At 40.1% G+C, this 24,650-nt stretch overlaps 1 protein-coding gene across 17 annotated transcripts; it reads left to right on the plus strand.

Annotated features, from left to right (window-relative positions):
• Positions 1-980: 980 nt before the first annotated feature.
• Positions 981-23,755, plus strand: pou2f1b (POU class 2 homeobox 1b). 17 transcript variants are annotated; one of them, XM_044216423.1, is made up of 16 exons: positions 981-1,083; positions 8,321-8,386; positions 9,176-9,267; positions 10,021-10,116; positions 11,205-11,384; positions 12,508-12,540; positions 13,038-13,161; positions 13,283-13,374; positions 13,617-13,790; positions 14,080-14,221; positions 14,387-14,541; positions 14,764-14,952; positions 15,214-15,328; positions 15,424-15,748; positions 15,851-15,939; positions 17,077-23,755. In XM_044216423.1, exons 1-16 carry the CDS (start codon positions 1,038-1,040, stop codon positions 17,346-17,348), a joined length of 2,190 nt encoding a protein of 729 aa, XP_044072358.1. In that variant the 5' UTR covers positions 981-1,037; the 3' UTR covers positions 17,349-23,755. The 17 variants fall into 17 exon arrangements, with proteins under 17 accessions (XP_044072358.1, XP_044072367.1, XP_044072371.1 ...); XM_044216427.1 differs by lacking the exon at positions 981-1,083 and adding an exon at positions 1,442-1,886; XM_044216422.1 differs by lacking the exon at positions 981-1,083 and adding an exon at positions 5,007-7,915.
• The last annotated feature ends 895 nt before the right edge of the window (positions 23,756-24,650 follow it).

Genomic DNA, 24,650 nt, shown 5'->3' on the forward strand with positions numbered 1-24,650 from the left:
GCGAGGTCACCAACAAATCTGATAATTTGTTTCTCTCTCTCTTTTTTCTTTTTTTTTAGGATGGATGTTACTGAATGGATGTTATTGAAGATATTACATGGTTTCTGGACATCTATGAGCTGGTGCGAGGGTGAACCAAGCATCTTTTTTCCTCAGTAATAAGTAAGTGATAAATAAATACAGTTAAAGTACCAACAAATCAACATAAATTAAAATAAAAATGCAACTTTCATCAGGCTACATTAATGCAAAACATGGCTAACAAGACACAGAGGACAACAACAAACTACTATAACAATATGCTGCTTCACGCTTTGTACTGTATATGTTTTTAAAAACATTCTGGAGATAAAACTTATTTAAATAAAGTCAAAACGTCTAGCCAAGAATGGGAAACACGTTGCTGCACCTAGATTTTCAGCCACAAATAAAACTCCAGTCAGTTTTTTATGCATCTTAAGTAATGCTGCATTATTTTTGGGTACAATTATTTTACTCATAACTAATATGTTTTATATTTTATATATTTGTATTTATTAAATGTCTAGGTCTGAGTCATAGATAAAGATGATGTATAAATATATATAAATACTGTATAACTTCACCTGACCAAAGGCTCTGAGGAATGAAAATCAAATAAGGCCACTGTCGGCTAGCAGGGGTCAATTAACAGTTTTAAGAATTTGGTAGTGCTATGTTGTTGTTGTTGTTGTTGTTATTGTTGTTGTTGTTGTTGTCCGAGATACTAGCGTATCTGCAGGCCTACACTGGGACTAGACCTTTCGGATCCGCCCAAATCCACAGTATAAAAAAAAGCTAGATGATTATTTAAGTATGTAAATAAGACACAGATAACACACACTCCTCTCTCTCTACTTTGCCCAGGACCGCTGTGTGTGTGTGTGTGTGTGTGTGTGTGTGTGTGTGTGTGTGTGTGCGCGTGTGTGTGTGTGTGTGTGTGTGTGTGTGTGTGTGTGTGTGTGTGTGTGTGTAGCGCTGGCAGGCTCAGGGCTGGGATTTCGGGTTAAATATTCAAAATGGCGGACGGAGGAGCAGCGAGTCAAGATGAGAGTTCAGGACCAGGTAATGATTACAGCATTTTACATATTCATACTCATATTCAAACTGTGTTGCTCACAATTTATGATAAACGGGATACAGATTAAACGCAGATTGACTATCGGATCGGGATGATATTCAGCGCTGTTTTAGTTTACACACAGCTAGCCAACTGTAATTTGACAGAGGAGGAAACGAGCTATTGCAGTGCGACGGCAAATTACATGGAAACATGCCTCCCCCCTTTGTGTGATTAGACGGCTGTACGCCGCTACATATTCATACCTCTGTCGACAAATACAATTTAGCATATTTTATTAGTAATCGCCGACGTGACTCTGGTTCATATGTGACATATTTAGATATATCACTAACGCAGTTTGATTGAAATGAGGATGCTAGCCAGCTAGCGTTAGCTCGCCTGCTAACGCTTGGCTTTGTGTTGATGCACACTGAAGCGTTTGAAAGAGGTTTGCATATTCATTTTTGGCGAGCCGGACAGTGGCTGCGCTTGTTTCTTTTTCCAGTGCTGTTTGAGGGGAAAAAATCAAAATGTAGCAAACATGGCTTTTGCTAAACACGTTACACAGTGTCAGCTCGGTGTGCTTCAGCACGACGGGATTTTATAGCAGAGCATTTTCCCCTCAGCCTTTTGTGCTCGGCGCAGTGGAGCCACGGCAGCCTGTTGTGTTATTCATGCGGGCCTGCCTGAACCAGAGTGCGGACTTCAGCATATTCCTTCAACCGACGAGAAGCTGGAGCTCATCCTGCGCGGCACAACAACTGCATGTCAACACAACACGTTATGACAATATTGACTGAACAGCGTTAGTAAAGTATACTGTCGTCTATTCAAATTTTAAAGCGGTTGTTTTCCGAGTGGCTAACTGGCTACCTTCTGTAACTCGGTCCAGTCGTTCAGAAGCTAACAGTTAACTTAACGTTAGCGTTTATTTATTTCAGCTAAAATACAAACGGGTTTGTCGCGGTTAGCTGCTGAAACAGTGTTGTGTTAAAGGTGTTTCTCGCGTGGCCGGTGTGTAAGCCGTTAAAACTACAGTTGGATTGAAGTTGGGCCGAGCACTTTTTTTACTTGAAGTAAGTTAGTTTGGCATCGGGTCGGTGCTGGCGGGCTGTTAATCCATCTAATTAGAATATTTAATTTACAGCTTTTTAATGCTCCTGACTGAACAGTTTTGAAAACTTAGTTTGTGTCTGTCGTGCCCTTTGTTTTGCAGGAGTTTTGACCCAGTCGTGCTGAACACAAAGATTGTACCTGTGTACCCCCCCCTCGGGCACAGGGAGGGGTAGTGAGGCCCACTTCCGGAAAGCCACAATAATAACATGCAGGGCATTCTTACTATTCACTCTGCAGGCTTCATGGCAGGGCAAGACACAGCTTGATGGCACTTAGTTTTCTTTTCTTTTTTTACTCCATGTAGATAAGTTTGCCATTTACTTTGTTTTTAAAAGAACCAGTCCGAAGTCTGTTGTAACAATACAGAGGGTGGGGTTTTATTATCTGTGATACAAGAATCTTTACTTTTTGACTTGCCTTTACACAGAAGCCGGCTGAAAATGTGTCGTTACTGTCAGACGGATACCTGTGTGACAGATCAGGTTGTGACAGTTTTCAAAAATAGATGGTTATGACTGGCTTGGACCATGTTGTCTATTCTTTGCAGTATAGGGGTTATGCAGTTGTCAGTTTTGAAGAGTAAATGGTAAGGTAGACATACCTGTCTTTGCAAGTGAAAACAGGATATTGAATGGAACTGCAGTTTTTTGTGTTTCTTTGCTTGGTTTGTGTAAATAATGAAATTCAGCTTTATGTCTTGGGCCCTCCTGGTGATTTAGATTGTATTCTTTGTAATGCAAATACGCTAAATTAATACCCTGCCTGCATTGTTATGAGGACATTCACAGGGTAACTCTGCCCACAGTAACGATGGTATCACATAACAGGCAATGGTGTGATATGTGATATATTGCAACACAGTCGTGATACTAAATGATATCCTTAAGAAAAGGAGATTTGTTTGTTAGCATTTTGTGAAATTTCATCCACTGTCTGGAAATAGGCTCACTTAAAAATATATAATTAACTTATTAAACTGGGCTGCTTAAAGAACAGATGAGAAATAATTCTGTCATCCTCACACTTAGGCTACTTTTCTCATTTAATTAGTTTTACAGTTCCACCCTCATTCCAGCCTTGTAGTTTCATCATGAATATTCATTGATGTAAACACAGTTGTTATGAATAATGCATCATTCACAGTAATAAATTCAGGACGTGCCATCTCAAAGTACTGAGAAGGCCTCCATGAAGGCTCCAGTCAAACAAGCTTTCTCAATGTGGAGGAAGAAAATCATAACTAATCAGGGCTGTGTGGTGTGCTCAAAACAGATAACTACTTTGTTTCTGGTGATCTGTAGTAAAGTGAACAATTCATGACTATGACTTCAATGCAAAGCACGAATGCCTTATTATGAATATAGCAAGGTAAAGCAGACATTTGGCTCAAGATTTGGCCTTTATCTGTTAAAAAAAGAAAAAAGTTTCTTTAAGACAAATAACATACTAACCTGTCCAGGTTGTATCAGGCGATATATGCTAAGCATTTGGAAGAGGTATGTTTTGGGAAATACCTATAGGTACAAGAGATTATTTACCTTGTAGGTACAGGATATAATCTACAAAATGGGGACTTTCAGGAAAAGTAGACACAGACGAGGTAATGATTAGTGGATGACCTACAAGTTGTTGCATTTACTGAGCAACAATTACCATGTTGTCTCTAATGACTTTCATGTGCCTACAACTATTAAGATCACAAGTAAACATTTGCCAGAATTTCATGAACGTTTTTTATGTTACAAACAGTTTCATTCTTTAAACCTGTGTTGTGAAAACAGATGCCTTTGCAAGAAAATATTCAGTCTAATCAAATAATGTGCCTCCTCTTTAAATAGATAAAATTAAAAGTGGGAGAGTTTTGCTGTAAATTAAGTGTCTCTGGTAAAATCTGAAAAAGAGTTTTGTAGTTTAGTATTTTGCGATTGCAAAAATTAATATGCAACACCACATGAATAACCATCAGTTAATGCTAATATCAGCTTCCTAGGTGGTGAATTTATATGTGGATTCATATTCCTACTCATCATTCAATATTCATACTTGCCACCCCCTAGAAACTTCACTTTTATTTAGTTAGATTGAGTTTTCCACTTAGCCTATAGACAGTTGGCTAATGACCACCCAAGAGATACCACAGGAGCTTAGACTGGTGTTAGCCCCATTGCTGTTCATCAAATTACACTGCAACCTGTATTTTCCAGCTCAGTCTAGTGTGGCTGTTTGTACTATACTGGTCAGATTGTGTTGGTTTAATATGTTGACTGGTGTTAAAAGCCATTTAAAATTGTTTGGATATTCATGTTGTGTCTGCATTAAAGGAGGAAGCTTTAGGTTGTTTTATTATTAATTCCCTCAAATTGAAAACAATTATCTGTCGTGACCATACATCCTAACCATGCCAAAATCAGCTTAGTGCTCAGACAGGTCCAGATTTGGAAAAGTGGTCTTGATGTATTCTGTGTTTTAAGATAAAGAATATAGATAGTAGGGCATAATGTGGATGTGCTAATTAAGTTTTGCTCTGTCTCATGTTCAATCTCTCTGCTCACATTAACGGCTCTGCAGTATTCAGCCAGCCTTTCCGTATTACAGTGCTAATGAGGTACTTATTTAAAATTCTCTTCGCGGGATATTTGTGTAATGCATTGTTCCACAGCAGGGTTTTGCAAACCATTCAACCAAGCAACTGTACATGTGTTGAAGTGCACTGCTTATAACTGCCTTTGCATTCACTTCTTTGTTTTCTTGTTTGGTTGCATGATGTGATAGTTGAAGAGATCACAAAGGCGAACCCCTTCCAGTTTTTTTTTTTTTTTTTTTTTTTTACACTAGTGTGGCATCTGCATAGATCTTACAGTGGCCATCTTGGTAAAGAGTCGGCTGGAGTTAAACTAAACACTGCGTTGTTTGAAGAGTGTGAGAGTGGTATGGAGTATAATGCAGGGTTAATTTATTGTTTAGGGCAGTGGTTTCCAAACAGGGATACTTAGCAGTTACCAGAACTAGAGACAGCTTCTCAAATGGGAGGATAAGGCTGCTTTTCTGCATCATATATCATAGTAAACTGAACGTATTTGGGCTTTGGACTTTTGGTCAGACAAAACAAGGCATTTGAAGATGTCACCTTTGGTTTTTCAAGAGCATTTTTCACAACTTTATGACATTTCATAGGCTTAACAAATAATCTAAAAAAACAACCAGGGGATTAATTGAGAGTTATAGACACATAACTGGGATTACAAATTGGTGTTAGGCTGATCTTTAGTATATTTATTGTCATAATAATCAATAAACTACGTGCCTCCCACCAACCGGAGTCAGTTGTAACACCGTAACATCACCAATCGGATTGAGAGTTTGTGAAACCGAGGTTGTATGGGAGCAGAAATAGACAGCTCAAAGTAATACAAGATAGATTTATTGATCATTTTAAAACCCAGGCTTGTATAATGAGATTTTGTTTTGTAGTTCCCTTTATGATAAATTATATACAATAGATCAGTGAATAAATAATAAATCATAGAAATAATAAGTCATAGAAATGAAAACTATTTTACATGGTGGAGTGCTGAGGATGAATTAAGTAGTCTCACAGCCTGAAGGAAGAAGCTGCTCTGTAATCTGGTGCTACGGCAGCGGACACTTCTGTATCTCTTGCCAGACGGCAGCAGGGTGAACAGCTGGCTGGGTGGGCACTGTCCTTTAGTATCCTTTGGGCTCTGTGCAGGCACCTCACCTCACGGATATCACTGATGCTTGATAGGTTGGGACCAATGATCTTCTGAGAAAAATGGTTGAAACATCTAACTTCTGCCACTCCAAGTGGTATTTTTAGCCAAACCCACTGGAAAAAGAAAACAGAGACCAAGCTTAATCGAGAATTCCAGTATTATTATGTCTTTTATGATAAAAAAAATATGACAACAGTATGCACTTTTATGCAATTAATAGTAGATCTGAAACAATTAATTGATTAATTAAGTGGGTGACTATTTTAAGTCATTTTTCTACTTCTGCTTTACTGCGATTTATATAATTGTAAACTCTTATCTTTTGGTTTTGGACTACAAAACAAGCAATTTTAAGATGTCACCCTTAGCTTACATAAATTGTTAGAGGCATTTCTCACTATTTTCAGACATTTAATAGACAATCTATTAATCGATCAAGAAAATAATGAAAATAATTTTTAGTTGCAGCCCTATTTAATAATGTTAAATAACATCCTGTTTATAATCAGTTCAAAAGAACACATTTGGAACATGATGAGTAGTGTTGGTGAAGGGGTTACTGCTTTTTCTTTGGCTTTTAGGGACATCAGACAAATTATTTTTTTTAGATTTAGTTGTTAAGCTCCTTCCCCTGTAGACCACAATACAGCCATGCATTCCAGTTCAGTCATTCAGATTCACTGAACACCTGTGCAGCACCATAGCAGGGCTGTTTCCCTGCTGTATTAAATGAATTTAAAAGGGCTCCAAAATGAAATACTAATGGAATGTAAAGCTAATCTAAATATGCTAATCCCTAAACACTTCATAAACATACACAGCAACAGTCCGCCACCCACTCTCTGTAGTCGCTCGCTGTGGAATGCTTTAGCCACAGGGGGTCTAGCAGTAATGACAGGCTTGTGGTGGATTAATGTGGAGTTATTTATTTCCGATTGAGCGAGTCCCCCTCCCACTCATATCCCAGACCCCCCCGCCCCCTCCCTTTTTAGCAGTTAGGCCGGGTCTCCATGACTCCTGGAGATACTCCGAACGAGCAGTCTTAGACGTTCTGTTAATGCAGTCCGCCTTGCTAACATGCCCAGACCACCGCCGACAGGCCTCACACTGCATTCTGGGATATCTTCAGTCCTTTACCTGCTCTTAGCTAATTACTTTTTAGCTGCGCACTCGCACAATAATTGGTCTTGTGCTGCTGCCTCCCCACCCTCTGCTGCTCCAAGTGCTAGTTTGAGCACTTTTTTCTCCCCTCTGTGTCGTCCTTATTCCCCTGTTTTTTATCGTCCTCCAAAAAGCCATCCAATTAATATGCTAATGAGCTGATAAATATTTATAGGGGTTTAAATTATGCAGAAAGCTTTCAGAGCCCGGTGTGAAATGCGTCGCTCGCAGGACTTCAAAGCCTTGCATTGCTAACGAGGCAGGGGCAGATTTGCATACGGCTTTAATCAGCTGAATACTGATTATGCTTCATTATAGAGTTGGAGGAAGGGGAGCAGAGTTGGAGGAGGCCGCCAGCTGCACTTGTCGTTTGTTTCATTCCAGCAAGAGGGAGAGGGTGAACTTTTTGAGAAGTATAGACAATCTTGGCAAAAGAGAGAGAGAGAGAGAGAGAGGGAGAGGGAGGGAGAAAGAAATGGAGAGCGAAGTAGGCTCTGTAAAAGAGAGAGGGGCAGAGCTATAAGAAAAGAAAAGAGTACAGAGAGAGAGGGAAGGAGAGCTGTTTGCCTAAACCCTGTTGGCTTTCCCAGTGTGCGTATCCCAGTGTTATTCACTGAACCGTGCAGTGGACAGTGCCACTGTGTCTGTGTGTCGCTCTGGTTGTATTGAACTCTGCTCGCTGCTGACCAGTGGAGTGAAGAGAGGGAGGAGTGGGAGGAGGAACAGAGCGCCGGACACCCTGTCAGTGGGTTTGCCCGGCAGAGGCAATTTTCCATGATAGGTTCTGCAACCATGCTGGAAAACACAGGTGGAGCAAGAGCGGGTGAGTTTTTGATGAGGTTGTGATGGAGCTCAGCTTGGTTGTTGCCTCGCGTCCTTGTGTGAAATCGGAAAGGTTGATCTGGCACACTTTGCATTAAAATATTACTTAAAAGCGTTTATTGTATCAATGTGACATCAGTTATTATGTCATTCTTTCTTCAGTCCCATGACTGTAAACGCTGTTGTATTGTCTTGGCGATTAATTTTGCTCGGTAATGCTGTTCGCTGCTTTGAATGGTGAATGTGACTGAAATGCTGTATTGCAGAATAGGAATATCAGGCAATTATGGCATATATTCGGGTGACAAAAGTGAGAGCACTCCTCTTATCATTGAGACAGGGTTGTTATGTTTTCCTGGCAGTGGGTGTGAGTTTGTCTCACTATGTTTCTGTCTGGCTCTTCCAGATGCTAAAGTGAATAATCAGTCAGAAACTACTAAATGTGCAATGGAAAGTGGTGACGGGAACACCGGTGAGTGACCTCCAGCTCTTTTTTTTTTTTTTCCTTTACAGGGCTGAATTAGGATGTGTCGAGTTTTACCTCCTCATTCAACAGGTTTCAAATTCATAGCCAAAATGAACATTTTCAGAAAAACCTCACTACTGTCCACCTTTTTGTATTATTGACTCATTTAAAAAAAAAAAAAAAAAAAAAAAGACATGGCAGCTTTCCAAAATCATTGTGAGCAGTCCTCTTTGTCAAATTAAGTGTTTACCTCACAGAGCAGTTTCCCTCACTTGTGCCTATTCTATATCACACTAATTTGATCTGTATCAGTGCTTCAGTGATTCTGTGATACGAATTATCGAAACTCTGAATGAACATTGTAGATTCAGTGCTATGCTTTATATTCCTATTATGTAATGATGAATGCAATGAATGAAGTAAATATTAATGTATGCTTCCAATTTTCGTGTAAGCCCATAGTGTTAATATTTAATTCTGTGATGATTCACCAGCCTGCATTCGAGCAGATTTATGCAGCTGTATAATGACTTTGGATCATCATTGCAGTTACATATGCAGTCACTTTGAAAAATATGTTTTTAGTCATACTCAGTTTTCCTTGCACCTGCCAGCAATTTGTTCTCTAAGTATGCCTCTACAGGGTCACTGTGGGCTTCTAGTATTGTGTTTCTCATTTTGTGTTAAACCAGTAGCAGCCTTGATTATTATAATAATAATAATAATAATAATAATAATAAAACATCTTTGCGCTCCTCTGACAGCATGTTTCATTAGCTGTATTTCTGTCCTCAGGAATCCAAACCAATGGATTGGACTTTCATAGGCAGATGGTGCCAACCACAAGTGCAATCACTAATGCACATGCACAAGCCCTCCTCCAACAGGTAACACATGATACACATGATGCACACCATCACACACTTTACCTTAAGTAACTTTGTGTTGTCCTATGCAGATGTGTAGCAGATGTCTAACAGATAATTTCTTGGTGTAGTGACACAGCTTAATTGTAGTTTTACAGTGAAATAAAGGTATGAAGTTTGAACAGAGGTATGCTCATATGCACTCACACATACGCATGCAGAAGCAGAAAGAGTTCATTTAAATGAGCCAGGCTCTCCTTGTGTCGCCTGGCAACACGGCAGATTAATCAAGCCTGTATGCTAATTAGCTGCTCTGCGGTTGCTCGGAAACAGATGGCCGAGAATATGCAAATCTATGCAGAATTTACATGCACTGCAAAACAGTTATTTTAATTAGCATCTCAACTCTCCCCTCCCTTCCCATTCACTTTCCTTGTCTCTGAAGGCTGCAGCACATTTTAAATACCCACTTTCTCACTTCCTTTTAATTCAAATTCCTCTCCCTGCTCAAAGATTAAAGGCTCATCCTCAGAAAGCCACTCAGGTAGCACAGAGATTTGATTTTTCATTGTATTTTTAGTTTTATGCTTTATTTTATTTAGACTATTACTTTTTGTCTGAATTAAATATGCTTTTAGGATCTCCTTGTTATTTCAGCACGATATGAAAATAAGAGACTTATTTGACCAGGCCTACCTTGTGCTGTGAACAATGCTCAGTTATGCCTGTAAGAAGATTTCCTCTAAGCCTCCCTCTTTGCTTCACCTCCACTAGTCTAAGTCGGAAGACTCGAGTGCTCTTCCGACCTCCGTCCAGCAGAGCGTATTGCCTCAAACCCAGCTAATGTTGGCCGGGGGACAGATTGCTGGAGTAAGTGGCCTGTTGCCTTATTGCTTTGAGTTGTAGCCATGCATCTATGGTGACACCTGGACACGATCAACCCTGACTGAAGGATTGGTTGATGAAACGATTGCTTGCCCTGATTCTGTGGTTTAAGCTGGTGTCTCCTCTGCCTGTCTGCCTGTTCATCTCAGTGGTTGTCAGGCTATATCCAAATTCTTCCATGGAGGGATGTGTTTGGACATAGCTTTGATGTGTCTGTACACTCTTGGTCAGGCCAACCACATGACACATTTCATATATATCCATGTTCTCCCAGAGGCCATACTGTAGTTGAGAAGACCGGCCGGGTTGAATGCTGCTGCCATTGTGCTGTGCGGGAGTAAACGTTTACTGTGCATGTGGATATGAGCTTGAACATCACATCAACATGCTCATTTGCACTTGTGCCTGGCTCAGCTGCATGAGTCTTCTCTCCATTTGCCTCTCTGGGCTCATATTAGTGTTGCCACGATAAAGAAAGTTTCAGGACTACTTTGATATCTTTATGAAAAGTTAAATTAAATAGAAACATTTAGATGAACAGTCAGTACTTTGACTGCTTCAGTGTCATCTGTAAGGCTGTGTTCATACAAATTGGAATAATAAAATAAAGGAGAAATTGGAATAGACAGTCTAGTTAGTCTAGTTTACTAGTTGATAGTAAACTGGAACAGCCATTTAAACTGTTGGCAACAGCATCAAACATCCACCTGCATCCACCTGTTGTTAATTAAGTGTTTATCCTCTTGTACTTAATGAAGACAGATTCCTAGCTGACATGTCACGACTATTGTGTAAAGTGTGTCACAAATGACACGCATTTTTGTAATATCCCACTGTGGTATTGCAGTAGTTATCATTCTGTTAGATATTAAACTTTCCATGGGTATTGAAGTCAAAACTCAAGTATCGTGACAAAACTAACTCATCCAATCTCTGATGTAACATAAAACTGATTTGTCAAGATGCTACTTACTTACTTTCTTTCTTTGTTTCCTCTCTCTCTGACCTCCTGTCACTACTGCGTTCCTCTGTCTGTCCATCTTTGTCTCTGTCTCTCTTTCTTGGCTCTTCAGTTGACCCTAACCCCAGCGCAGCAGCAGCTGTTGATCCAGCAGGCTCAAGCTCAGCTCCTGGCTGCAGCCGTGCAGCATTCAGCCAGCCAGCAGAACAGCACCACTGGAGCCAGCATCTCAGCCTCTGCAGCCACACCCATTACCCAGCTGCCCCTGTCACAGCCCATCCAGATCGCCCCTGTAAGACACAATCACGCATGCACCAGAGTTTCTGCAAATATTTTAACAAAACTTCCTGAATGTAAACTTGCAGCCCTAAACGGTTTGAAGGAAGCTGACTAGGGGTGTGACGATACACTCAGCTCACGAGAACGAGACTTTTATCTCAAAACAATGCAGGTGCATTTTGTTGATGCAATGTTTTATAACTTTGCATGCATGAACTATGGAAAATGGCCTCATATCAGCTGCAGTGAATATGCTGATGTCTCTCGTTATTGCCATGGCTCTAGGACTTGACTCAGCATTGCCTGGCCTTTCTTCACAGGCACAGTTGATTTTAGTATAGAGCTGTGGTGGTTCGTTAGGTGTCTCTGCATAGTGTTCATGTTTGCCTCGGCGTATGGCAGTGTTTTCTTACAGTGCTTACATATTCTGTTTATTATTTCCACTGGGTACCCAAAATGCTGCCACACAAACAATTTAAAAGTGGCAGGGCATCTTCAATGCTAATATCGTCAGAATACGACGTCATGCGGGTTGCAGCTGGATGGGCTACTACTCTGCGAGACAGCATTTCAGCTCAATGAGAAATATTGTCATGTTTTAATATTGCGAGATCTCATGGCACGAGATCTCGTCACACCCCTAAAGCTGACTGTGTAATTTAGATACTTAAATTCTGTTCTAGTGGAATAATTTCCACAGTTAGATTTCAAAGAAATATAAGAGTTACAGTATATGTCATTTCAACTTGATTAAGAAACCCCATGAGAAGGCTAAATTTGAAAACACTGTGTATTATAGTCATAAATAAATGCTTGGTATTGCCAAGTTTCCATTCTGTTTTCAAACGTAAATCCTGACAGGTTACATCTGGCTTTATAAATGTCAAATAAGAGATTTGAATAATTTATTTTAGTTTTTGTTGTGAAAATGATTTGCGCTGAAGCAAACCTCCAGGGTTAGGTTAGTTTCTGTGTTAAGTGAACACATTTTTTATCAGGATCAAAATTAAACTGCATTTATAAACATACTGTATCTCATATGAATAATGGTTCCAAACAGAGAATACACATGTTATAGATGAGGAGTCTGTAGTGGATCAGAACGTATGACTGACTGATTATTTTTTTACTACTAGAATCAACTGCTGACTGTCTTTCTGGAAAATCAGGTAGCTGTTCCCTAACTAAAATGTGGATAATATGGAAATTTAATAAATAACTCATGTTTAGGTTTCAGACTAGACAAACAGTGCTGACTATCTGTGGTAATGGCTTTGGCCAGGAGAATGGTTTTAAGACAGCAGAGTAGCTGGGAATTGTTTTTAAATTAAAGAACTCCTCCACATGAATATATACAGCGGCATTAAACTATGTTACTGCAAATAACTAAATACAAATTCAGCATTGGTTGGTATATATTATATTTATTGGCTTGATAGATGTACCCTGTTCATTAGAATAAAATGATCAGAAAGACAATATTGTAATTCACTTTATAGTCTGACAAAAACCAAAATTAGTATGTATGTTTTCCAGTTGTGAGAAATTGAGTTGTAATGGCGCCACAGCAACACTTGCAATGCTGTGGAGATGTAATTTAGTCTGGTGTATGTTATAAAAGCTAATTTCTCTACATGGTTCTAGTGATAATTGTTTTTTCTTGCAGCAGCTACAGCAGCAGAATCATCTAAGTCTGCCTCAGTTTGTTCTGGTGCAGCCTGGCCACCCGATCGCCACATCACTGCAGCCCGCTCAGTTCATCATCTCACAGACACCGCAGACCCAACAGGGTAAGTAAAACATTGTAGTGTTTAATTTGCATGCAGAATTAAGAAAATAAATATATACCAAGTATTTGATTGTTATAGAGGTATTCTTTTTATCTTAACTCCCTTGACTTTCACTCTGTAGGCATATTGCAAGCCCAGAGTCTTCTAACTCAACTACCTCAAAGCCAAGCTAACCTCCTGCCAACTCAACCAAGCATCACCCTTGCAACTCAGGTTGGTAATGATGCAAGCGGCTCTTTTAAACTCTCAAAAATGTGTTTCAGTTATACTGGCAGTGCTTACACTTTTTCAGCTATAATCCAGGAGTTTAAATAAAAACACATCACAAAGCCAATGTTTATATATTTGCTTGATGCGTTTTTTTCCCCACTTTATATTCTTCTACATTTCCCCTTTGCTGATTCTTCTTAACCTTTTAATAACAATTCCATTTTGTATTTTGCTGTCCTCTGCAGCCTGCAACTCCAACCCGCACAACAGCAGCCACACCTATTCAGTCCCTGCCCCACAGTCAGACACCACCCAAACGGTTGGATACCCCCACTCTGGAGGAGCCTAGTGATCTGGAGGAACTGGAACAGTTTGCCAAGACCTTCAAACAGAGGCGTATCAAACTGGGCTTCACACAGGTGTGTGTGTGTGTGTGTGTGTGTGTGTGTGTAAGAATGAATTGACTAATTGATCCTCACAGATTCAGTGATTGTTAGATTTACATTTCCATGTATTTATTTCTTTTTTTCTTTATTTCTTCTGTGGATATTCTCATACTCAAATGCAATAATTGCATTTAAAAATAATTGCAATAATTACCTCCTTATTATAGGTGAGTCTTAGCTGCAGTTAAAATTATTTGTGATGCAGGTTATTACATTTTTCATGTGTCTCTGTCTCTCTCTCCGTTTCCCTCCTTCTCACCAGGGGGATGTCGGCCTGGCCATGGGGAAGCTGTATGGAAATGACTTCAGTCAAACTACCATCTCTCGCTTTGAGGCCTTGAATCTGAGCTTTAAGAACATGTGCAAACTCAAGCCATTACTGGAGAAGTGGCTCAATGATGCAGGTTTGTCCCTGAACCCACCTGAATGAGTGATACAGAAGCACTTTGCATATGCATTCTTTGTTTTCCTCACATCTGTATTGGTCTCATGTAATGGGCAAAGGGCAGCGTGGGTTGTGTATCTTTACCTTGTCTTTACCTCCCTTCCTTTCCTTTGTGTCGGTACTGTTTGTGCAGAGAACCTGACATCTGACCAGTCCCTGTCCAGCCCCAGTGCCCTGGGCTCCCCGGGCATGGGCATAGAGGGGATTAACCGCAGACGGAAGAAGAGGACCAGTATTGAGACCAACATCCGAGTGGCCTTAGAAAAGAGCTTTCTGGAGGTGAGAAACTATTCCTGAAGTTAACAATATTGATCTAAGGAGGAAAACTAAGTTTTTGCTTACCATGAAGTGTTTAGTCAGTAAAAAATGTAAAATGATCATGTTATAATTTTTTGGTCCTAGTGCCTAACTCTTTGATAGATCTTACTTAGCAGCAAAATTAAAAAGCAGTAGTCACCTCAGTGCTGACAGGGAATCCCTGGCTTTTTTGCCCTCTTCAAGCAGAACCAAAAACCTACCTCTGAGGAGATCACCATGATCGCTGACCAGCTCAACATGGAGAAGGAGGTGATTCGGGTCTGGTTCTGCAATCGCCGGCAGAAAGAAAAGAGGATTAACCCACCCAGCAGTGGTAACAGTGGTGGAGGCAACACCCCCATCAAAACCATCTTTACCCCCAGTAGCCCTTTGGTAAGGATGGACACACCCACACTTAAGTGACTCTTCAAGGATTGTTTTCTAGATGCGGAGGAAGATTCTTCAATTCCTGTTGCGTTCCTGGATCAATTTCAGGATCAGTTACACTGCATTTCATTTGGAGGTTTATCATGACATATGGTTTTTGTTATTTGTTCTCTGGAATTAGCTACAATGCCAAAAGGTTCATTATATTTGTTTGTAGCTATATTTGTTTGTAGCTCATTCAATTCTCCCTGTTATTCTGTTGCCCAGGTGGCCAGCACAGCAAGCCTTGTGAGCAGTCCAACTATTAACACACCCACCACTCTGACTGTAAACACAGTGATGCCTCTTACCACCACCAGCGTCTCCAGTTTGTCTTTCACAGGTGTGTGTATTTGCCTTAATGAAAGTGTGTATCTAATCACACATAATAATAGAATTTAAGGTTAACCTATGTTTTCTCCCCACCCTCCCTCAAAGGCACAAACACAGCATCCGTCATCTCCACTGCACCTATGGTTACTACAGCAACCAGCTCTCCGTCTTTAAGCCCGTCGCCAACAACTATTCAGTCCACGACCACAGAGAGCAAGGCTGGCACTCAGGCGCAAACCATCTTCACCCAGGCGCCTACCTCCTTGGCCACCACTTTAGGGACGGGTCAGGTGATGGTGACGGCTCCAGGGTTGTCCGCGGCGCTGCAGGGTGCTGCCCAGTTACCCACCAGTGCCAGCTTTGCTGCTATGGCTGCTGCTGCTGCAGGGCTCAACCCAGGACTGATGGCCTCTTCCCAGTTCGCTCCAGGGTTCGTATTGGTCATGTTCAAACAAGGCCTCTGATTATTACTTCTGTGGAGTTCACTCAGTGGTGTCCTCTCTATTGATCTAAATGATATTGTCATGTCCAGGGGGGCCCTGCTCAGTCTGACTCCTGGTGGCCTTGGCAGTGCACTGAGTCCTGCCCTCATGAGCAACAGCACCCTAGCTACCATCCAAGGTGTGTACCAATGTTATGACAATATATTAAATACTGACTGTGCAAATATTTTCAAATCTGAGACAATACACACACAATGCATACCCAGTTTCATAGGTAGTTGCTTGGTATGGAGCCGGGGTTCCCAACCTTTTTTTTGCACCACAGCCCGTTTTTGTATTGTTTTGTTGCAGGTCAGCTGACCGGGGTTGGGCTGGTTTGTCTTTACAGAGACAGAAAAGACAAACCTCAAGCATAAAAACGGAACTACATGTTCAAACTAACATTGTTTGCTCTGCGGAGCATGTCATAATGGTTACTTACTAAATTTAAAAAACACACATAGACCTCTCAGCAACACCCAGGTAGTGTTCTCACCCAGATTTTATGTACTGCTGAATGCTGAAAGGTGGTGATGATGGACTGGTTACATCATGTACTGATGACCTAATTTAAAAATCTGTGTAGTTGTTGGTAGCATGTCCAGACGGTGATGAGGAAAAATGCAGTACAAACTGGGATAAGTTCAAGAGTATTTTACCACAAAAATAGCCTATAATAGCAGATAAATGTATATATTATTATTCAGAGCTTTTTGAGAAATCATATAATTTCCTTGAGGCCAGGTAGCAAATGTTTTGAGGCCAGGTTTGGAAACCTTTTTGGTATGCAATACCAAACCTGACATATTAGGAAACAGATGAATTAATTAATCAGTAAATGCAATGGCCAATATTGAATATATAAATGAACAAAATAACACATTTACATAGATGATGATGATGATGATAATGATAATAATGATGATGGTTTATCAAGATAACCCATTGTTAATATAATCTGTATAATGAAAGCAAAAATTTAATGAGGACACAATGCATTTGCATATTAACAGCATTATTAACAGCCACGCCCATGAGGTTAATCCTGCTGAGAGAAAATTACTTCTGTGAAAAGAGAAATTAATCCTGCTAAGCGATAATAAATTTTGATGATGAAAAAACAAATCCTGCAGAAGGAAAAATCCTGCAGTGACAGTAAAAACTCTTATTTTTAAATCAATTAAATTATTTTTATTGATTTACTTTTTGACTCATATGGTAGGTTTGGTCCTTCATATATGGCAACTGATTACCGACTTCTCTATCTTCTCCACAGCTCTGGCATCGAGCGGCACAATCCCCATCACTTCTCTGGATGGCAGTAACCTGCTGTTCGCCAACACCTCTGCTGGTAACACGCCCAACCTGGTGACCACGCCGCTCTTCCTGAACCCCCAGAACCTGTCGCTGCTCACCAGCAACCCCGTCAGCCTGGTGTCGGCGGGGGCGGGGGGGCTCCAGGTCACTGCCGATGGTCATCATCAAGCCACCACGGCTGCTGTGCCTGTGCAAGCCTCGACCATTACCACTGCCTCCAAGGCTCAGTGAAGCCAGTCGAGCTGCATCCTGAATAACGCCCTATTTTTTATGTCGTGCACTACTCCTATCACACCACGTAGGGAATAGGGAGGTCGTTTAATATAGGCTCTGCGCTTCACTAACCACCCCACATTATTTCCATTGTATCTATCATTATTTAATTCTTTTGCTGCCACCAAAAAGAAAACAACCTCAAGTGAGGTTGAGGTTGACTTTTTGTTTTTTTAGTTTGTTTCCTGTCTTTTCCTTTATGATTCTTGGAAGTTTTATTTTTTTTTCCTTTTTCACAAACAGTAGCCAGATGGACACTGTTGTTGGCCTGCCGCTCCTCATGAACCTTGACAAGTGTCCAGGAAGAAAAATATCCTCGGCACCATCAAGCTGTTCACATTTTGTATATATATATATATCCTCCTATTTCCAGGTCAGAATTTTCTCTGAAATACTTCTAACCAAAAACTTTAGGATTTTGCTCTTTTAACATTCAGACTAAACTGATTTACTACTAATTTCACAATATTCATCATCACTAATGGGGATTTGTGTGTCACCCCATGTTTAATGATCTCTTTTGGGTTTTTTCGACAGGCCTTTGATGTAAATCATATCAAAGTTATATTGTAGAGACTTTTTTTCTTTATCTTTGCTGTCTATATTTTTTGACATTTTCAGAACTTTGTAATTCTAATATTAAGTTAAGATTTAACTATCAATTTTTAATCGTGGTTATAAGGCTTTAAAAACAAGTAATAAGTGGCCGATATAAAGGTTATCGTTGCTTTAAGGGTCGGAGGGACCAGATGTGTCTCTCTGAGTCTCTCTTTCTGGAAACACTGAGTTTTACATTTCGCTGTGGTGGCGAAGTAACCACAGAGCTTTTGTAAAATGACGGTCTAGGTGTGGATCATAGACACTGATAGAAAATGACTGAAAACATTGAGAGCTTTAAAAAGAGCTGCAGACATGCAGTCCCATGTCCGATTAAGGGTGATTTGTTTTGGATGGTGGTCCCTTGGAAGACTGTATATTATGTTTGGATTCAGAGGTAGAAGTTAGAAGTCTGCATGTGTTGTCTACAGTTCAGGCAGATGCTGAGAGTTCAGTTGACTGCGTGATCCACAAGGCTCTGCGGCGGACTGGTCTGTTTTGAGGAGGACTAGTCACGGGGCATGGCCATCATACCAGATGTATGGTGGCATTGGCTAGATGGGGTTATTGTATTGTGTTTTTGTTTTCTTTTTTAATAGTAGTACCGTCGTATCTACTTGTGCACAGTATCTGTACCAAAAAACTGGATTGATGAGCTGCAGTCTGCCTGTTTTGGGAGGAATGAAATTTTTTTTTTTTTTTTTTTTTTTTTGGTCTGCAGTCATTTGACTGGCTTACGTACTTTAAGATATACCAAAAATATTTGTTAAAATAATTGCTGTGTAGTTGGTGTAGCTTAGTCTAGTCAATATATTTATGAGTACAGAATCTCTCTTCATTCTCAACAGAATATAGAAATGCAATATTTTAATGATCATTTTCCAAAGATGACCTTTTTTTTTGTTTTAATTTGACCAAGTGTCTCATAGCTCAGCTTTTTAATTGGCAGCACAACTGACCAAAAAGAGAGGGATTGGTGGGTTGGGGCATGAGAAAGTAGTTTCCTTTTACTCTTTTTGAATCGGTTTTTATCACCGGGCCCTCGCCCCTAATACCTGATCCTGTTTTTTTTTTTTTTTTTTTTTTTGCCATTTGATGGCTTGTTTTCCTTTTTCATATGTTTTGGCCATTTTGATAGCAGTTTTGGACTTTTCTGAAGCATAATTGAAAGGTTCAGTTTTTTTGGTTTTGTACTAATATTCAGCCATAAAACAACAGCTTGAACCAAAGTGGTTTTCCTCAGTAGTTGCTGTGCCTGTCCGAGCACACAAGTTGCCGTTCACACGATCTCTAACTCTCCACACTACTGACAAATTATTTTCCTCCTTGGTCAATGCCTGATATTCCTGATTTGGTGCTGCTGGATAAGGATCACAGAAACCTAGCTTTAACAACTTGCTGTTGAAACTCCTGGTGGAGTTGAGCTGTTGAGAAGCCTGCATGCTTTCCTATAGCTTTATGACTACAGCCTGAAAATCAGGTTTTGTAGTTTTAGACCCTCCCGTCCAGAGGGCTCACCTATGTGAATGCATAGATCTGATCATCAGATAACATACTACTCGTCCTCTCAGCATTTCGAACCAGCATGTTATGAAACAATATGCTACTCCCTAAATCTGTCTGTGGACTAGTTTTAAAACCTTCCAAATTATCTTACCCAACACAGTGTTGGGCTAAGTACTGTTATGTGCTACACATTCAGCTAAACCCCACATAAAAGTAGCATTGTTCTGCTGCTTTCAAATAACAAAATGAATTACCACAGTGAAATCACTGAGACTGTAAGCAGTGAAATTTGTCCACATTATCCTCTTGTGTACTTCTTTTCTGTTGTCGAATTATTTTGACTGAATATACCTCAGCAGCACTTAAACATAAGGTTCACCTTTAGACATTTCTGTGTATAGAACAGTGTAGAATGTATAAGTACTGTCTGGCTTGCCATTCAAAATTTATACTGATGAACCATACATAGGAACCATACATAAAATGACAACCTACTACTGCTATTTTCTAGTACTACTATTTATGGGGTATTTCCAGGTTTTAATATTATTTTGAGATCCTTCTTGCCAAAGTAAAAGCCTTTCTCTTTGCAGCTAGCGGGTGTCTGGCTGCTCATGTTGCTGGTTTCCCCGTCTCTTAAGGCCATAACGGGCCTAAAGGACTCAGTCCTGTTCCAGTGCTGTTTGTAGTTACTAAAGAGTTGAACATGTGCTAGCAAGATGAACCAGTTGCCATCGGCACCATAGGATGTTACTGAAATATTTATCTGAGGAAAGACTTAAGAATTAGAGAAACGATCTTTTCTTAATTCTATACATATAAATATATATATAAACACTTGTAAGATATTCATATTTTATATTTGAACCAGTATGTTATCAAGACTGAATGTAGTGTTTATCATGCTTACTCAAAAAAAAAAAATCCCCCCCTAAATCTTCCTTTTTATTATTGCAAAATAGGATTTTTTTTAAACTGTCAAGACCAAAAAATAAGAGAAGTAATCTGAGACCACGCCTCGGAGGTGCGTGAGTCGCTGACACCTGTGTCTGTCGTGTATCTGCGAGGTCTTTTCAACAGGAGAGGCTTGCTCAGGCGCTCCTGACTCTGAAGCATCTGATCTTAATCTTTTAATAGATTTTTTTTGTTTGTTTGTTTGTTTTGGTTGAGTCATTGTGGACTTGATTTGTTGTGCTGTCTTTAACAATCATTTGATTTCTTTAAAAAAAAACTTTATGCCTTTAATTGTTTTGTATAGTGTGAGAGGGCAAGATCACTGGCTTTCGTAGTTTGACAAAGAAGATTAACATTATCATTTATGCCTTATTGTTACGTAGAAGACATGAGCATTGTAGCATTGGTGTGTGTGTGTGTGTGTGGGTGAGAGAGAGAGAGAGAGAGAGAGAGAGAGAGCTTGAACGTTGAGCTCACCTGGTGCATTGTTTTCACTGAAACAATACAGTGTACTTTGGGCATTTTGGAGCGTGATTATGTTGCTACCTATGTTTTTTAGGTGAGACTCAGACAGGTTGACGATACCTGTGAGAAAAGCTTTACTAATAATTCCAGCAGGTGTGTGTGTGTGTGTGTGTGTGTGTGTGTGTGTGTGTTAAAAACGAGAGAAGAGGGAGGGCAGTCTACAAACCATTGTGGTGCATTTTTTTTCCATCTTCCAGCAGGTGTTTGAGAGTGAGTTTTAAAAAAAGAAAAAAAAAAGAAATGGTGAGACATGAGAGTAGTTATATTTGTTTTTGTCCAGAGGGGGTCTCTGCTGATTAACTAAAGCCTATAAGCAAGCCAGTATTTGGTTTATAAAGGTAAAACTACAGTTTGTGGTCATACTTCTCTACTAATGTCAACAGATGATCTTTTTAGCACTGGCTTGGCTTTAATGCTTTAGTTTCATTACATGAGATTTCAAGATGTTCTTGTGGATCAGCCATGCATCAAGTTGCAGTATGTCGACCCACCACACTGGTTTGCTGGTTTTTTAACGTTGACGAAGGAAGTGTGGAGCACCAGTAAGGCAAAATGGAGCTGTTGTATACCTCATTTCTAACTCAAGACTGAGTGAAACCTGCTTTAATCTACTTAAGAAATACAAATATTAAAAAAAAAAAATCACAAAAAAAAAATTATGAAAATACACAAACTTGTGTCAGTGGAGAAGCCCGTTCATACCTGTACTTCGTGAAGGGGTTGCGAAAAATGCCACCACAAGGGGAAGACAGAATACATACCAGTACTCATGAATGTCTGCTGTTTTTCTTTCACAATTTGGTGTTTTTATGCTGCACACTGATGTATTTCAGCATTGGATGGAAATGAATTGTTGTAACTTGAGATAAAAGTTTATTTTTAATGTATTGTATTCCTTTACTGTCAGTTAAAAGTTACTTTTCGTTATATAAATAGACCACCCCTCCATGTTTGAACACTTTAAGTTTGACAATCCTGTTTTGTTTTTTTTGTTGTTTTTTTTTTAGGATTTTTTAGAATATATAAAAAATATATATCATTTGTTTTCACTCTGACCAGGTACAGGTATGTACTTGTCTTCCCATATGGCGGTGCACTGTCGCAAGCCCGCTCTCGCTTTCCTGTGGTACCAACATTAACCAAAGACTTCTAACTTGATTGTATATGAACGACACCCATCTCCCGCCCCATCCCTGCCTCACTGCTCAGCATCAAGTCCCGGCTGCACGCTCTCACCCGAGTCCTCAATTCATCTGTAAAGCTTTTTATTGCATGCAAATGTGTATCCGCCCGGAAACACGCCGGCATCCTGTCGGTGCTGCGGTTTCAGTGCCTGTGGGCGGGGATCGGAGGGGGCGGGTTGAACAGGGGCTGAGCGGGCTTCTCCGACAGACACGAACCAATCTGGTGGTAGCTGGGTGATGTTTATTAATACACACTGAGGGTTGATCCTGTGCACACTGTACATGCTCAGGACTCTGTATGTTTGTCTGTATTGAGTGCTGTTGCTAGGATGTTCCCCCTCCACTCTCTCTCTCTCTGTCTCTCTCTCTCTCAAGGACTGTGGTGAAAATGCTGTTCCTGCCTCTCACAGTGTGTCTGTCTCTTCCTCATCATCTGTACACTGTATAGTCCCAGGACATTTACCCTGTTGTCTCCAGGAATACACATCCTGCGGTCACTAAAACTCAATGCTGTGTCGCCATTCCTCCTCCACCTCCTCCCTTGTCCCTTCTTCTGCTCTCTCCTTTGACATCGTCTCACCACTACAGACTCTGATCAGCTGTGACACTATGCATCATGGTCCTTCACTCTGCATGGACTGTGTCCCTCCGGCTCAAAACTCTGGCCGACGGGCTTCAGTGACACTTTCTTTAATGCTTTACTCCAAGTGAGGTTGTAGGACCTCACAAGCGCTATCCCAAAGCAAAAATCCAAATATTTAACTTTTGACAAATGCAGATACCAAAGATATCTCTCTGTCCTGTGTCTTTCTCTCGCTGTTTTTCTCTCCCGTCCACCCTGCAGCATGTGTATTAAGAGACAAACCCAGCACTGGCTTTAGTCCTAGCCTCAGTAATTCCAAAGCTTAGATGTATATTTTGGTATATTTCTGAGAAAAACTTGCGTGAAAAGCGTCTGTTTCTCGTTTGTTTGTTGTAATCTCTTTTTTCTGTCACAGCATGGAACTAATTGCAGAACTGTCTTACTCTTGGTAGGTTAAAGATATAGTATTTTTGTATGTTTTTGGGTGTGTCATGTGTGTGATTTATCAGTTCACAGCCCAAGTGACCATGGCTTTTAACAAGAGAGAAAATGAGGAGAAAAAAAAACGCCAACCATGTACATATTACGTCTGTGTTTCAAGAAATGCATTCTGTAAAACATTCTCACGTAGGAAGCTTGGGCTCATCTAAAGGAATGTGTCCCCGATTTTATTTCCCTTTTTTTAATTCTGCAGTCTGATAAGAATTGTCTTTCCAGGACTGTAATGTAAACAGTTCTGGTTCCCATCGTGGACAACAGCTCTGAGGGACACTGCTCTGATCTGACTACAAGAAAATAACTAACAAACACAAAAACCTGCCTCCAGTTATGGCAGCATAAAACTGAAAGATTGTGTAGAAGTTTTAAGTATGTGAATCAGGATACATAGTAGGTTTTGATGCATTTGTCTGCTGTATTTTTGTTTGTTTTGTTTTTATACACATATAAAGATAATCTTTTACTGTTAATGTACAGTTCTCTTTTGTTGTAAACATCATTAAACCATTTTCCAGGTGTTTTGACATGTGCTTTGTCTTTTTATTGGGGTTCAGTTACATGATGATCACACTGGTGGGATCGTTTACAGCAGCCAGAAGCCACATTTTTAGCCACACTAGCTGCTTTTCATAAAGCACCAACATAAGCTCTAAATTTATAAGTAAATACTAATTACATTCCCACCAGCTTCTGCTGTACTTTGTGTTTAGTGCTAATTAGCAAATGTTAGCATGCTAACATGCTAAATAACATGATGAACAAAGTGAATATTACACCAATGTAATATAGCCAGTGTTTTATACAGTGCATGGTTGTGCCAGTTGCTCTGTTTTTGATGAAAACTTGAACGCATCCGTTTGATGATTAATGAAGTGAACGTGAGCGTCGTTCAGTCCCGCGCGCTCACGCACTGTGCAGATGTTTTGGGTCACAGGTCTTTGAAATCACACACGAGCTGAAGCATCCGACCGGTTTTAGGAAATATCTGCGAGTGAATGATGATCACAAGAAATCATTAAAGGGTAAGACCACGAGCCAACAGCCGCGAAGTTCCTCCACCAAAGTCAAACTCCGCTTTTTGTAAAGGACGAAAAACGGAAGAAATGAACTAGTTGATTTTTTTGGTACTTTGAATTTAGTTCAAAATTCACATTTGTGAATTATGAACGTGAACTAGTTAATTTTAATCCGTGTGAACTGAACTTTGAGCCAGCTCTTGTGAAGTGTGAACTTGCACAACACTGAATATATGCTGCACATCTGCATGCTAGCATTGTCATTGTTAGCATTAGCACGTTGTGCCTGGTCTAACTACAGCCTCATGTAGCCGCTAGCTAGCATGGCTACACTGTTTTCATGTTTTACATTTTTTATTATGTTTTATTTAGTGAAACTACATAACCGTGAGACAAG

Source organism: Siniperca chuatsi, linkage group LG12, assembly GCF_020085105.1.
Source record: "Siniperca chuatsi isolate FFG_IHB_CAS linkage group LG12, ASM2008510v1, whole genome shotgun sequence".
Taxonomy (NCBI): domain Eukaryota; kingdom Metazoa; phylum Chordata; class Actinopteri; order Centrarchiformes; family Sinipercidae; genus Siniperca; species Siniperca chuatsi.